The sequence below is a fragment of the Mustela lutreola genome, chromosome 8, assembly GCF_030435805.1.
Source record: "Mustela lutreola isolate mMusLut2 chromosome 8, mMusLut2.pri, whole genome shotgun sequence".
Classification (NCBI taxonomy): domain Eukaryota; kingdom Metazoa; phylum Chordata; class Mammalia; order Carnivora; family Mustelidae; genus Mustela; species Mustela lutreola.
Window position 1 is genome coordinate 30,365,443 of NC_081297.1, and position 14,545 is coordinate 30,379,987.

A 14,545-nucleotide genomic window follows, 5' to 3' on the forward strand; every position below is an offset into this window, starting at 1 on the left:
TGAGTCCATATATCCATTTTCCTCCTTACCTTCCCCCAAAAACTGATGATGTAGTTTTAGATAGAACCATTTTTGTGACTGTTGTGTGGCTCATTCTCCAGACTATTTTTTAGGTCACTAGCCTTGATGTCCTCAGTTTTTTTCATTGGTTTCTTATTGAATCACCCAAATACTAGAGATAAATTTGATTTTCATCCAAATATTTGCTGTAGGTAGGTGCAGCTGAAATAATTACAATATCCTGTTCAAATCTATATCTGCTGCTTTCTTCCCCCTTAAATATCACTACTGATTGGGTTACCTGTAGTGATTTCATCTAGACTCTCAGTGTACACAGCACTGTGCACACCTTTGAATAATAAAGGAGGACACACCAACATTTCACTTAATCATAAGACCACATCCCATAGCAATGAAAGTAGTCAAGTTGCTTTAGCACAAACTGGCAGCTCACAGACCACCCAGGCAAATGGCTGCACCTCTCCCACTTTGCAAATTATATGAAATGTTGTGAAAAGCCTTTGAGCTTTTAGACAGTTTGTGGGTTTAGAAGCAATAGAATGGAAAACTTTAGGAAAGACATAAGGATCTTGAGGGACCCAATTCCTCTACCAGTAACTGTTTACTTACATGAGAGCTTCCTACACAATATTACCACCCTGAGGCTGCCTAAAATGTTTTTATACCACTGAAATTCTGAAGATTGATTTTGTCTAGCAGGTATTCTTGTTTCAAAATATAGACCCCCTGCATTGTTTTGCCATCTTGTTCCTTAGAAAAGTGGTAGAGAAAAGCCCTCTCTTTTCGAAGAAACCACAGAGGTCAGTTTGTAGACCTCTGAAGTTCTGGAGGATACAACTGAAAGACCACCTTTTAAAAATAGAATCTTCATTTTTGCACAGTTTCTTCTTTTCGAAGAAACCACAGAGGTCAGTTTGTAGACCTCTGAAGTTCTGGAGGATACAACTGAAAGACCACCTTTTAAAAATAGAATCTTCATTTTTGCACAGTAAAACCCAGAAAGAAAAAAATGAAGGTAAATGAGGCAGTTAGAAATTGGTGATGATGTAGCAAACTTCTAAGTTAAAAATGTGTGCAAATTTCTCATTAAATCACAATTCACTTGAAACCAGGTAAATTTTGTTACTGTACATTTTACATTCTTTCTTTTCATCAGTTGATCACTTGTTTTTATCATCATTATGACTGTATTGCCCCAACCTCACTTTTTTTCTGTATCAACCCCCACATAGCATCTAGCTTTCCACCCTTGGACCCTGTCTGCAGTGATGAGCTTGCTTTCCTCGAGCTATTGAAAGTATAAATCAAATTAGTTTTTTTTAACCTGTATTTTTTACATGTGTCTCTTGTTTACCTTTTAATCTGAAATTAAGTGTTCTTCTTTTTTTCTATAGGATGAAAGGCAAGACACTAGTTCAGAAGGAGTATCAAATGTAGAAGACCAGAATGACTCTGATTCTACACCACCCAAAAAGAAAATGCGGAAGACAGAAAATGGAATGTATGCTTGTGATTTGTGTGATAAGATATTCCAAAAGAGTAGCTCACTATTGAGACATAAATACGAACACACAGGTATGTTGATGAATCTGACAACTTTTGAAAAATGACTCTGTAACCCTTTCCACAAACCAAAGTGCTTCCAAAAGCCTTGTGAGGATTTTGTGTCATGGCTGTGTTCTTATTTTGCAGGTAAGAGACCGCACGAGTGTGGGATCTGTAAAAAGGCATTTAAACACAAACATCATTTGATTGAACACATGCGGTTGCATTCTGGAGAAAAGCCCTATCAATGTGACAAATGTGGGAAGCGTTTCTCACACTCTGGGTCTTATTCTCAACACATGAATCATCGCTACTCCTACTGCAAGCGAGAGGCCGAGGAGCGGGATAGCACGGAGCAGGAAGAGGCGGGACCGGAAGTCTTGGCCAGCGAGCATGCTGGGGCCCGGGCGTCTCCCTCGCAGGCCGACTCTGACGAGAGAGAGAGTCTGACGAGGGAAGAGGATGAAGACAGTGAAAAAGAGGAAGAGGAGGAGGAGGACAAAGAGATGGAAGAACTGCAGGAAGAGAAAGAATGTGAAAAACCGCAAGGGGAGGAGGAAGAGGAGGAGGAGGAAGACGAGATGGAGGAGGAGGAGGGGGAAGAGGCAGAGAATGAGGGAGAAGAGGCAAAAACTGAAGGTCTGATGAAGGAAGATGAAGCTGTAAATCAAGGGAGCAGCTTAGAACAAAAAGTGAGCAAGAAGAGTGAGCAGGTGTCTGAAGAAAAAACAAATGAAGCCTAATAGTTTTTCTAGAAGGAAAATACATTCTAATTGGTAATGAAGTTTGTTCTATATTATACATGCTTTTCATGGAAACACAGTAACCTGTATACTGTGGTTTCTGTTCACTACTGTGTAAAGTAAAAATTTAAAAAAAAATACAAAATACAAAAAAAAAAAAAAAAAAAACACACAAAAAAAAATCCGGGTGTGCCTGATCTCAGACCTAGTAATTTTTCATGCATTTTTCAAAGTTAGGAAGAAGTTTGTAACACGAAGCAGATTAGAAGACTTTAATGACTCGGAAGGCAAAGATTTAACAGGTTAAAGGAAACTGATTAATTAGATAAGCATCTGGCATTGTTTCTTTTTGTCAGTATTAATTATCACTCTTACGTTGGTTTATTCTTAAGCTGTACAATTGGGAGAAATTTTATAATTTTTTATTGGTAAACATATGCTAAATCCGCTTCAGTATTTTATTATGTTTTTTAAAATGTGAGAACTTCTGCACTACAAAATTCCCTTCACAGAGAAGTATAATGCAGTTCCAAACCATGCTAACTACCTTTTATAAATTCAATCTAGAAGGTAGTAATTTCTAATATTTAGACATCATAGTGGAGTATTATCATTTCAAGTGTATTGTTAGCCTTAAGAAAGCAGCCGATAGAAGAACTGAAGTTTCTTACTCATGTGATTTAAAATGGAGTTCAGAAGATTGTCTTTGAGTTCTGATTGCAGGGACTAACAGTGTTAATCCTGGGAAGGGTAGCAGAGTCGTCAGAATCAGTGTTCGTAATTGTGTTTGAGTATGTGGTGACAAATATGAAGGATATGATATGAAGCTTTGTATCTCCTTTGGCCTTAAGCAAGACCTGTGTGCTGTAAGTGCCATTTATCAGTATTTTCAAGGCCCTAACCCGCCTTCGTTCGATGCGTGGCCTACAATAACTAGCATTTGTTGATTTGTTTATTGTATCAAAATTCCAAATAAAACTTAAAACCACTGACTCTGTCAGAGAAACCTAAACACTGGGACATTTCATCCTTTAATTCCTCAGTATTCATTTTATGTTAATTGACTTTCAAAATTTCTCTACAGAAATGAAAGGGAAATTTTCTAATCTGCTCTATCCATGTACTTGCATTTCAGACATGGACATGCCATTGTTATTTGGCTCATAACTGTTTCCAAATGTTAGTTATTATGGACCCAGTTTATTAACAACATTAGCTGATTTTTACCTATCAGTATTATTTTATTTCTTTTAGTTTATAGATCTGTGCAACATTTTTGTACTGTATGTCTTCAAACCTGGCAGTATTAATACCCTTCTTACTGACATGTACTTTTAGTTTTAGAAAACTTTTATATTTATGTGTCTTATTTTTATATTTCTTTATTTATTACACAGTGTAGTGTATAATACTGTAGTTTGTATTAATACAATAATATATTTTAGTATGAAAATTTGGAAAGTTGATAAGATTTAAAGTAGAGATGCAATTGGTTCTCTTGCATTGAGATTTGATTTAACAGTGTTACGTTAACATTTATACTTGCCTTGGACTGTAGAACAGAACTTAAACGGGAATGTATTAGTTTTACAACTACAATCAAGTCATTTTACCTTTACCCAGTTTTTAATATAAAACTCTTAAATTTTGAAATTCACTGTGTGACTAATAGCATGATGCTCTGCAGTTTTATTAAGAGATTAGCCTAACCATCAAACTCTCATCTCCTTAGTAAGCCAAATTAGGATAACCTCATATAAACAGTGTTGGGAACAATGTTTAACATTTTGTGCCAATTTGTTCCTGTATTCATGTATGTAAGTTACAAATCTGATTCTTCATTTTTAAGTTCCTTGTTACACCATGGTCATTTTCTAGTTTTTTACCAGACTCCCCCATCTCACAATAAAATGCATCAAGAAGCCTGACCTACTGTCATTCTGTTCTTTATTAGCGAGGTTTTCTTTGGAAATCTCTCTGTGAAATGAGATATTGCACAGTCATCTTGCACTCAGTTTATCTTGGGCTGAATGTGGGTAACAAACTAAACGTTTTAGACATTCACCACTAAACCATGGACTTCCCTGTGGCCAAATGTTTCTGGGAAGATCAGAGTTGGCAACTAAAGGCTTCCTCAGAGGTTGTTCCATCTCTCTGAAACCCTGACCGCACCCCCTCATGATCTTGTGACTTCTCATCCTCAGGTCACTTCAGGAAATCCTGGGTGTAGATGCCTTCCCTCTGTACGTTCCTTGTACCTTTCTTGCCATAGCTCTTACACAGTTATTTATATTCCCTCCCTACTAGGAACATGAACCATATCTGCCAGAGTCACTCTAACACCCCCAACGCCTAGCAGAGTGCCTGGCACTAGAGGTACAAGAGATTTTATTGAAAGAAAATGTTATTTGCATGTTAACTGAGCTCAGCTATGTCTTTACTACTCTTTTGCCTCTAATCCAAGAATATGCATATTAAATTATTCCAGCAATCTTTTTCTTACTCGGGTCTTATTAAACATTTGACATTATAGACAGTAAATTATGCCACCCTTTTCAATAGAATGCCTTATGATTCTGATGAGAGAGTTCATCTCTAGGTGTCTTTCTGATGCTTACCCTCCTGGTACATGACACAGGCATTCAAGGCCTATGGAAATGACTGCTTCTAGTATGAATGATGTGACCAATTCCAGAGGACTCTATTTTAGGACTCACTTCTGTTTCTATGACCCCACATTCCTAAGTACTCATTAATGTCATGTTCCTTCATTTCTTCTGTCACCGAGAATAGTTAACCAATGAACAAACTCACCATGTAGGGTTGGGAACTAAGGATAAGTAACCTTTCCTAGAAGGCATTTATACAGCAATCTCTGTAGTAAGAGGCTCAAAGAAGACAATGCTTGATACATATGGATAAATGGCTAACAAAGGAAGCTAGCCGTTATCAGAGAAGTTGTGGAAAGGAAGACAAGTGAACACTTCCCAGTATTTACTTAAATCACATAACAACAGTAGGGCTGTATGTTATTTACTTGTGCGTTGCAAAGGTGCTTCACTACTATTACCAAAATTAATCTTCACAAAATATATATAAAAACCATGTTCCTATGAACACACACACACACATATTAGTAGCAGAATAAGGATTTAAACACAGGACTATCTGGCTCTAAATCCATGTTCTTAACTGGCCTGTATCACATCTCATATAAGAATAGCTTACACTATGTTTAAACTCAAACCCAGCCTTAAAGAATATGAGAAGAAAATGTCAGCAAAACCAATATGCTTTTCATAACAGGATGAAAAAGGAAAAGAGGGGCAAAGATTTTTCAAGTCTGTGTGCAAACTTAAAATTAACCTTGAAAACATGAAGCTACAGTAACTTATATTTCTCCTCTTAAGATCAAGGGAGGATGTATCAGGAGAATCACAATATGGACTTTGTCTCTGAACCTTCTGCTTTAATGAACAAATACATTCCAGTCAACACAGCAGAATATACATTTTTTTTCCAGTAGCACATGGGACATTCATAAAAAGAAACCATATTATGGGCTGTAAAACAACTCTCAAATTCAAAAGAATTGTCAGTGGGTTGAGCTGCTGCCTTCGGCTCGGGTCATGATCTCAGGGTCCTGGGATCGAGTCCTGCATCGGGCTCTCTGCTCAGCGGGGAGCCTGCTTCCCTCTCTCTCTCTCTCTCTGCCTGCCTCTCTGTCTACTTGTGATTTCTCTCTGTCAAATAAATAAATAAAATCTTTTAATAAATAAATAAATAAATAAGAATTGCAAATAAAATGTTTTCTCAGACTGTAAATAAACTAGAAATCTGTAACAGATTTTTATATCTATAAAATCCCCCAAAATTATTGGAAATAACACACACACATTTTTAAGTAACCCATGGGTTAAAAAAACAATTATAAAATAGAGTGAACTAAATGAAAATGAAAATTTTCATTTCACTATATCAAAACTTTTAGTATGCAGCAAAAACAGTGCATATAAGAAAATTTATAGTATTAAATGCTTATATGAAAAAAAAATCGAGGGTTCAAGTATCTAATCTTCTACCTTAAGAACTAGAAAAAGAATAAAATTAACCCAAACCAAGCAGAAAGGGAGCAATAATAAAAGACAAATTAATGGCATAGGAAACAGAAAAATCATAAATCAGTGAAAAAAATCAATGAAATCAGAATCTGATTCTTCAAAAGGATTAATAAATTGATAAATCCCCAGCCAAGTAAAAAAAGGAGACACAAATTGCCAATATCAAGAATGAGAGAGAAGACATCTTTGCACATCCTACAGACTAAGGATAAGAATAAAACATGAACTTTATCCCAATGAATTTGACAACTTTGATGACAATTTCTTGAAAGATCCAAAATACCAAAACTTATTAAAGAAGAAATCGCCTCAATAGTCCAATGTCAAAGAAGTTAAATTTCTAGTTGAAAATCTCCCCCACAAAGCATGATACGCTCTAGTTCCATCCATGTTGTCCCAAAGGGTTTGGGAGAAGGGGGTGGGATTATGGACATTGGGGAGGGTATGTGCTTTGGTGAGTGCTGTGAAGTGTGTAAACCTGGTGATTCACAGACCTGTACCACTGGGCATAAAAATATATGTTTATAAAAAATTAAAAATAAATAAATAAATAAAGTCTTTTAAAAAATAAAAATAAAATTTAAAAAAAAAAAGAAAAAAGAAAATCTCCCCCACAAAGGCTCCAGGCTCAGACTGCTTCATTGGTGAATTCTACCTAACACATAAGGAAGATATCGTACCACTTCTACATGAACTCAGTGAGAAAATTTCAAAAGGAGAAAACATTAGTCTGTGAAACCAGCATTAACCTGATATCAAAACCAGGAAATGACATTATAAGAAACAAAAACTACACACCAATATCTCATGAATATTGATGCAAAAATCCTTAACAAAATATTAGGCAATCAATTTGAAGAGTGCATCAAAAGGAAAATATCTCATGACCAAGTAAGACTTATTCCAGGATTGCAAGGTTGATTTGGAATTGAATTCAAAATTCATTTAATATAAGGCATCATATTTCATCAAATTTACAAAAAAAAAAGAAAGCTTATATAATCATCTCAACAGGCATAAAAGTAGCATCTGACAAAACTCAACATCAAGTCATAAAAATTCTCAGCAATCTAGGAATAGAGGATATTTTCTAAACCTAATAAAAGTCATCTTACAAGCAACCTATAGTTAATACCATACTCAATTACAAAAAATTAATTCTTTCTCCTTAAATTATGAACAAGGCACGAATGTCTGCTCTCACTGTTTAATTAAACATTACACCAGAGTTTACACCAGGTGCAACATAACAAGAAAAATAAAAGGCACACAGGTGGGGGGAAAAAAAGTAAAACTGTATCTGCAGAGAGCTTGGTTGTCTATGAGGAAAACAAGGAATTTGCAAAAAACCAACTAGAAATGGTGAGAGCAAGTTTACAGATACAAAGTCATTATATAAAACTCAATATCTACTACTTAGTAGTGATAAAAATGGAAATAAAATTTTTAAAAAACAGTACAATCAAAAAAATGAAATATTTAGGGATAATTTAACAAAATTCATGCACACACCAAAACCCTGTGCCCTGAAAACTATAAAACATTACTGAAAAAATCTAAAGATGCAAAGAAATTAGGAGACGTTTCTTCTTTGTGGGTTAGAAAATTCAATATATTATGGTGTCAATCCTCCCCAGATTTATCTACTGATTCAATACAATTTCAGTGGAAATCCCAGCCATATAATGGTAGAAATGAACATGCAAAAGACTTCAAGTAGGCAAAACAATTTTTAAAAGGAATACAGTTGGAAGACTTACACTACCTGATTTCTAGAGTTACTATAAAGCTAGAGTGACTATAAAGTAGTCAACACAGAATATTATTGGTATGAGAATAAACATATAAATTGAGAAAACAGGATTGAGAGTTGAGAAGAGACCCACACATTGACAGTCAATCAGTTACTGCCAAAGATGCCAAGATAACCCATCTTTTCAAAATATAGTACTGATATACATATGCAGGAAAATGAACTTGATCTCTATCTCATATACACAGAATTGTTTTAAAATGGATTATAGACCTAAACATAAGAGCTAAAATTGTAAATCTTGAAACAAATTCTTTGTAACCCTGGGTTAAGAAAAGGTTTCCAAAATAAGACACAAGAAAGATGAATGAATCATAAAGAAAAAGCTGACAAATAGAACTTCATAAAAATTGTAAACCTTTGCCCTGTAAAATACACTGTTAAGAAAATCAAAAAAGAAGACATAGATTGGGAGAAAATATTTGCAAACATGTATCTATACACCCAAGGGAGATGAAAACATACATCCACACAAAAACCTGTATACCATGTTTATAGCAACATTGCTTATGATAGCTTAAAACTGGAAACAAACCCATTGTCAATCAACTGATGAATGGATAAATATGGGGTACCCATAGAATTAAATATTATTTGACAATAAAAGGAATGAAGTATTGATGCATGCTACAACATGGATTCACCTTGAGGACTTTATGCTAAGTGAAAGAAGCTAGTCACAAAATACTACATGCTCTCTTATTGCACTCTAAGAAATGTCCAACATAGTAAAATAGGTTAGTGGTTGTCTATGGCTAGAAGTGGAGAGAGAATGATAGTGACTGCTAATGGTATGGGTTTCTTTTTGGGATAATGAAAGTGTTCTAAATTAGATTATGGTGATATTTCCACAAGTCTGAATATACTAAGGACTATGGAACTGTACACTTCAAATGGGTAACTTTATGGTACATGAATTACATCTCAATAAAACTGTTAAAAATATGTGTATGTAATGTTGAATATATAAAGAACTATACAACTTAATAATAAGACAACAACCCAATTTTTTTAAGTAAGCAAAATATTTGAAAAGATAACTTTACCAAGGAAGGTCTAGGGATAGAAATCACCACAAGGAATAATGATCAACGTCATTAGTGACTAAAGAAAGGCAAATCAAAACCACAATCTGTATCATTACACACTCAATAGAAGGCTAACATTCATAATTGCTAAAATACAGTAATACCAAATGTTGGCCAATATATAGAGCAACCAGAATTTCCAGGCATTGATAGTGGGAATTTAAAATAGTACCAACCACTTTTAAAAATATTTTGTCAGTGTTTTCTAAAGTTAAACGATGCTTAACATACCTAGAAATTCTGTCCTTAATATTTACCCAAGATAAATGAAAACTTATGTTCAAAGACTCGTATTAAGATGTTCATAGCAGTTTTATTCATGAGAGCTGCACCAGTGGTAACCCTAATGTCTATAAAACAGTAAATTAATAACAATTGAAGTATTTTCATACAATGGAATACCACTCAGCAATAAATAACAACAAACTCATAACAACATGGGTGAATTGCAAAAGCAGATAATGCTAAGTATAATGTGACTGTTGGCTACAAAGGTATATATATTTGTAAAAATTATAAAAATTATCTTTTCTGATATCAACCTCATATAACCTCTATTTCCTTTATGAATTAAAAGAAGATAAAAACAACAGGTAATTTGCACTGGTTTTGTGTTCTAAGTATGTATTTAGGTGGTGTTGCCTTTGTTTTGGGGCAGTGACTCAATATTTCTGTTATTGGATTGAGTTTCTTTTTCTTTTAAGTCTTCCAATACTGGAAGGTAGAAAGAAATATCTCTGAAAAGGCAGACATATTCAAGTTAACTTACAAGTTAAATCTTCTTCCAAGTCATCTGGATCTTCAGCAAATGTTATTTTCTATTTTTTTATTGGGCTTGTATGTTCCTTTTTATCATCAAATATGCCACATGAAATACAAAATTGCCTTTTTAACCACTTTCAAGTGTACAGTTCAGTGACATTCACAATGTTGTGTGGCCATCACTGTTATCTATTTTTCAACACCCTGAAACATTAAACAATAACCCCCACCACCCCATTTTCCCCAACCCCTGTTAACCTTTCATTATATTTTTTTATTTCTATGAATTTGCTGATTCTAGAAACCTCATATAATTAGAATCATACAATATTTGTCCTTTTGTGTCTGGCTTGTTTCACTTACTATAAAGTCCTCAAAGTCCATCCTTGCTATAGATTGTATCAGAATTTCATTTCCTTTTAAACCTAATATATTCTATTGTATGTTTATGCCACATGTTTATCAACTCCTCTGTTGATCGACATTGGGATGTTTCCACCTTTGATTATTATGAATAATGCTTCTATGAACATTGGTATACAAGTATCAAGATCCCTGCTTTCAATTCTTCGGGCTGTATACCTAAAGGGGAACTTGCTGGATCATATGGTGATTCTATGTTAAACCTTTTGAGGAGTTGCCCAGTTGTCTTCCACAGTGGAAGACATTTTGTGTTCTGCTAGGCTTGCAAAAGCATTCCAATTGCTCCACACCCTTGCCCACATTTCTTTCTGTTTTGTTATATATATATATATATATATATATATATATATATATATATATTGACCATTCTAATGGGCATGAGATGGTATCTATGGTGGTTTTGATTTACACTGACTCTTGACTTCCCTGCCCTTACCAACAACATACTTCTCCCCCAGCCATCCTCATCTCAGTAAAAACCACTGTCACCCACCCAGAGGCTCAGGCCACATTTTAGAATCAAGAAGAAGGCATGAAGGAGGGAGCCTCTTTCCTGTGGAATGTTTCTGGAAGAAACTATCTTTTATTCTCCCCTTTGAAAATGAAAACAGCAGTTTTTATTTTTCTGATTGCTATAAGCATCATTATTTTGGTTACAGACAAACATTTAGCAAGGTAAAAACAAGGTAAAAATCAAGACCTATGAGAAGGAACAGCTGTCTTTTAATTCACTCAGTATTTTTCTTCTTTTATTTTTTTACTATTAATTTCATGGGTAGAATTCAGTGATTCATCAGTTGGATACAACACCCAATTGTCACCCTATCAAGTGCCCTCCTTAAAATCCATCACCCAGTTACCTCACCCCACTACCCATCTCCCCACCAGCAACCTTCAGTTTCTTTCCCATGATTAAGAGTCTCTTATGGTTTGTCTTCCTCTCTATTTCTATCTTATTTTTGTTACCTTCCCTTCCCCATGTTCATCTGTTTTGCTTCTTAAATTCCACATACGAATGAAATCATATAGTATTTGTCTTTCTCTGACTAATTTATTTTGCTTAACGCAATACCCTGTAGTTCAATCATGTCTTTGCAAATGGCAAGATTTCATTCTTTTTGATGACCAATATTCCACATGTGGTATATATATATACCACATCTTTAGGAAGCAACAGATGTTGGTGAGTATGCAAAAGAAAGGGAACCCTCTTAAACTGGTGGTGGGAATGCCAGCTGGTGCAACCACTTTGGAAAACAGTATAGAGGTCCCTCAAGAAAGTTAAAAATAGACCTATTCTATGATCCAGAAATGCACTACTAGGAATTTACCCAAAGGATACAAACATAGGGATTTGAAGGAGTACCTGTACTCCAGTATTTATAGCAGCAATGTCCACAATAGCCAAACTGTGGAAAGAGCCCAGATGTCTATCAATAGATAAGTGGTTAATTCACTCAGTTTGTAATGAAATTGAGTTGGAAGGCAGTATGCACAATATTAAGGACAGACCAGATTGCCATGTTCACATCCCAACTTGGACAGTGATACACCTAACAGCTCCATGATCCTTGGCAAGTTACCTAATATCTCAGAGCCTATTTCCTTCCTGATAAAATGGAGATGGTGTTAAAAGAACCCACTTTATAAAGTTCTTGTGGTGATTACATGAATTCATACCCTGAGAGCTAGTGATCATCTATGTTGATCATCTATGTTGAGGTATGTTTGTGAGGGAGAAGCATGTGTGGAATACCTTGTATGTACAGGATATGATCATACACAAGTCCATCCAGGAGAACAAATGGAAGCCTATGGAGCATAGGGTCCCTCCTTTCTCCCCCCATGCTTCTCTATCATTTGGGTCTTTTTCTCCATTCTTACAATCAAATCTCATTGTTACATCTTATCCTATCACAAAGAAACCTTTGGTTTCTCCCAGTTGAATAGACCTAGGTTTAACTCTCAGAATATGAGAAATCACTACTCAGATTCTTTATTCATAAAATGTTGTGAATATGCTCTGTCATGAGAATTAAATGAGAAAATGTGTACAAGTGTTTTGAGCATGTGCTTCACACAGTAGATGCTTAATAAATGGATTTCCTCTTTTGACTGTTCATCTTCACATGCTGCCCTATTATCTTCCTTAAGGACAACTCTGATTCCATGTCTGACCCATTCCTGTTTGACCATCTTAACTGAATGCATGAATAAATAAGGAAGCAAGAACAGGGAATACAGCACAGCAGGGAAACATTTTTCCAAGTATGCTCTCTGTGATATTAGTGAATGTTGTTGGGGGCAGGGGAGGAATTCCATGGTCAAATAAGTTTAGGAAGTGCTGAGCTGAAAAAATTAACAGATGTCTTTAATGTATGACTTCTCAGAGCATTTAAGGTGCTACTTTTGTTTTGTGACTCTCCAAAGAGCAGAGTCCTTGTGATCCCAAGATTGGTGTTCTGAGGTTGGGAAACATAATTATGAAGAACGCATAAATTTTCCAGAAGACATGGGGCAAATGAGCTGATTCTCAAAGAATTGCAAGGATTTCAGTAGACCAAGATGGAAGAAAGAAAAAGAAAGTTCCAGACAGCTGTTCATAAACTACAGAGGCATGAAAATTGCTTATCTCTAAGGTTCCTATAAGAGCCTGAAGGATGACAAGGCCAGGAAGGAAGATTGTGAGAGAGTTGCATTGCAGACTGGGATACTTGGCCTTTATCATATGATGCTATGAAGGTTTCAGCACCCAGACCTGAAGGAATAAATGGTGACAACGAATCACTGGTTTTAATTATAAAAGCATGCTACATGTGTAATGGTTTGCCAAGGAGAAGTCCATATGCTGCAAAACCAAATGAAGCAATCTCAAGTTTTATAACCAAAGCGATTTGTTTGTCACATTACTAAATCTATAGTCATAATAAGGCTTCTGTCATGCTTAATGTTCTAGCTTGCAATAAGTGTCATGGGAAAGAATCTATTAAAACCCCATTAGGATGAACAAATTATTTTTTTCAACTTCTTCAGAACAGAAGCTATAAATCACTTCCTCTAAATTTCTTGGCTCAGAATTGCAGCCTACATGCCCATGTTTGGGGCAGCTGAAGTTTGTATCTTTTAAGCAAACCTGAAGCTTATTCACTTCCACTTCAACAAACTGAGGATTTTGGAGGGGAGGGAGCAGGGGGTTGGGTGAGCCAGGGGTGTTGGGTGAGCCCTCCAGGTTATGGAGGGCATGTATTGCATGGAGCACTGGGTGTGGTACATAAACAATGAATGCTGGAACACTGAAAAGAAATAAAATAAAATAAAATAAAAAGAAATATTTAGTGCTTGTGGATATCATCTTTCAACCAAAAATGGCACGATGTAGACACAAGTGCCGATGCATGTATACCATTTCCTCCCTAAATCAAGGCCATCATCTGCATTGCTGCTGAGTTTGGCTCTTAAGAAAGACTGGTTGTTGCAGATCGGAAATTTCCTAATCAGCACCTTTCCACTCAAATTAAATGAAAAACATATTAATCTTTGTTATTAAATAATGGGAAAATTGAACAAATTTTGGTCCAGATCTAACATTTTCCCTTGGATTATATCATCATCCCAAAGAACCATTTTTTTTTCTTGTGATAAGAACTTTTTAAGACTTATTTCTCTTAACAAACTGATGGATGCCAGCAGGGAGGTGGGTGGGGGGGTGAGATAAATGCTGGGATTAAAGAGTGCACTTGTGATGAGTGCCGGGTAATGTATGAAATTGGTGAATCACTATATTGTACACCTGAAACTCATAAAACACAGGGCATTAACTATACTGGAATTTAAAATTCCATTACAAAATAATTTCATAAAAAATAAAATTGAGTGTTTATTCATGCACATGCACAAAAAGATTTATTCTCTTAGCCACTTTCAAATATATAATACAGTATTATTAACTATAACCATATACCGTACATTACATCTCCATTACATTTATTTTATAAGTTTGTACCTTTTGACTTCCTTCATCTAAAGAAT

At 35.3% G+C, this 14,545-nt stretch overlaps 1 protein-coding gene across 11 annotated transcripts in view; it reads left to right on the forward strand.

Annotated features, from left to right (window-relative positions):
- ZEB1 (zinc finger E-box binding homeobox 1) overlaps positions 1 to 4,237 on the forward strand; it is a 192,099-nt gene extending 187,862 nt beyond the window's left edge. For all 11 annotated transcript variants that reach the window (XM_059184209.1, XM_059184203.1, XM_059184207.1 and 8 more), the window contains 2 exons: positions 1,416 to 1,596; positions 1,714 to 4,237. In XM_059184209.1, the coding sequence (XP_059040192.1) occupies positions 1,416 to 1,596; positions 1,714 to 2,309 (777 nt within the window). In that variant the 3' untranslated portion in view covers positions 2,310 to 4,237. The remainder of the gene's footprint in view (positions 1 to 1,415; positions 1,597 to 1,713) is intronic.
- Positions 4,238 to 14,545: the final 10,308 nt, after the last annotated feature.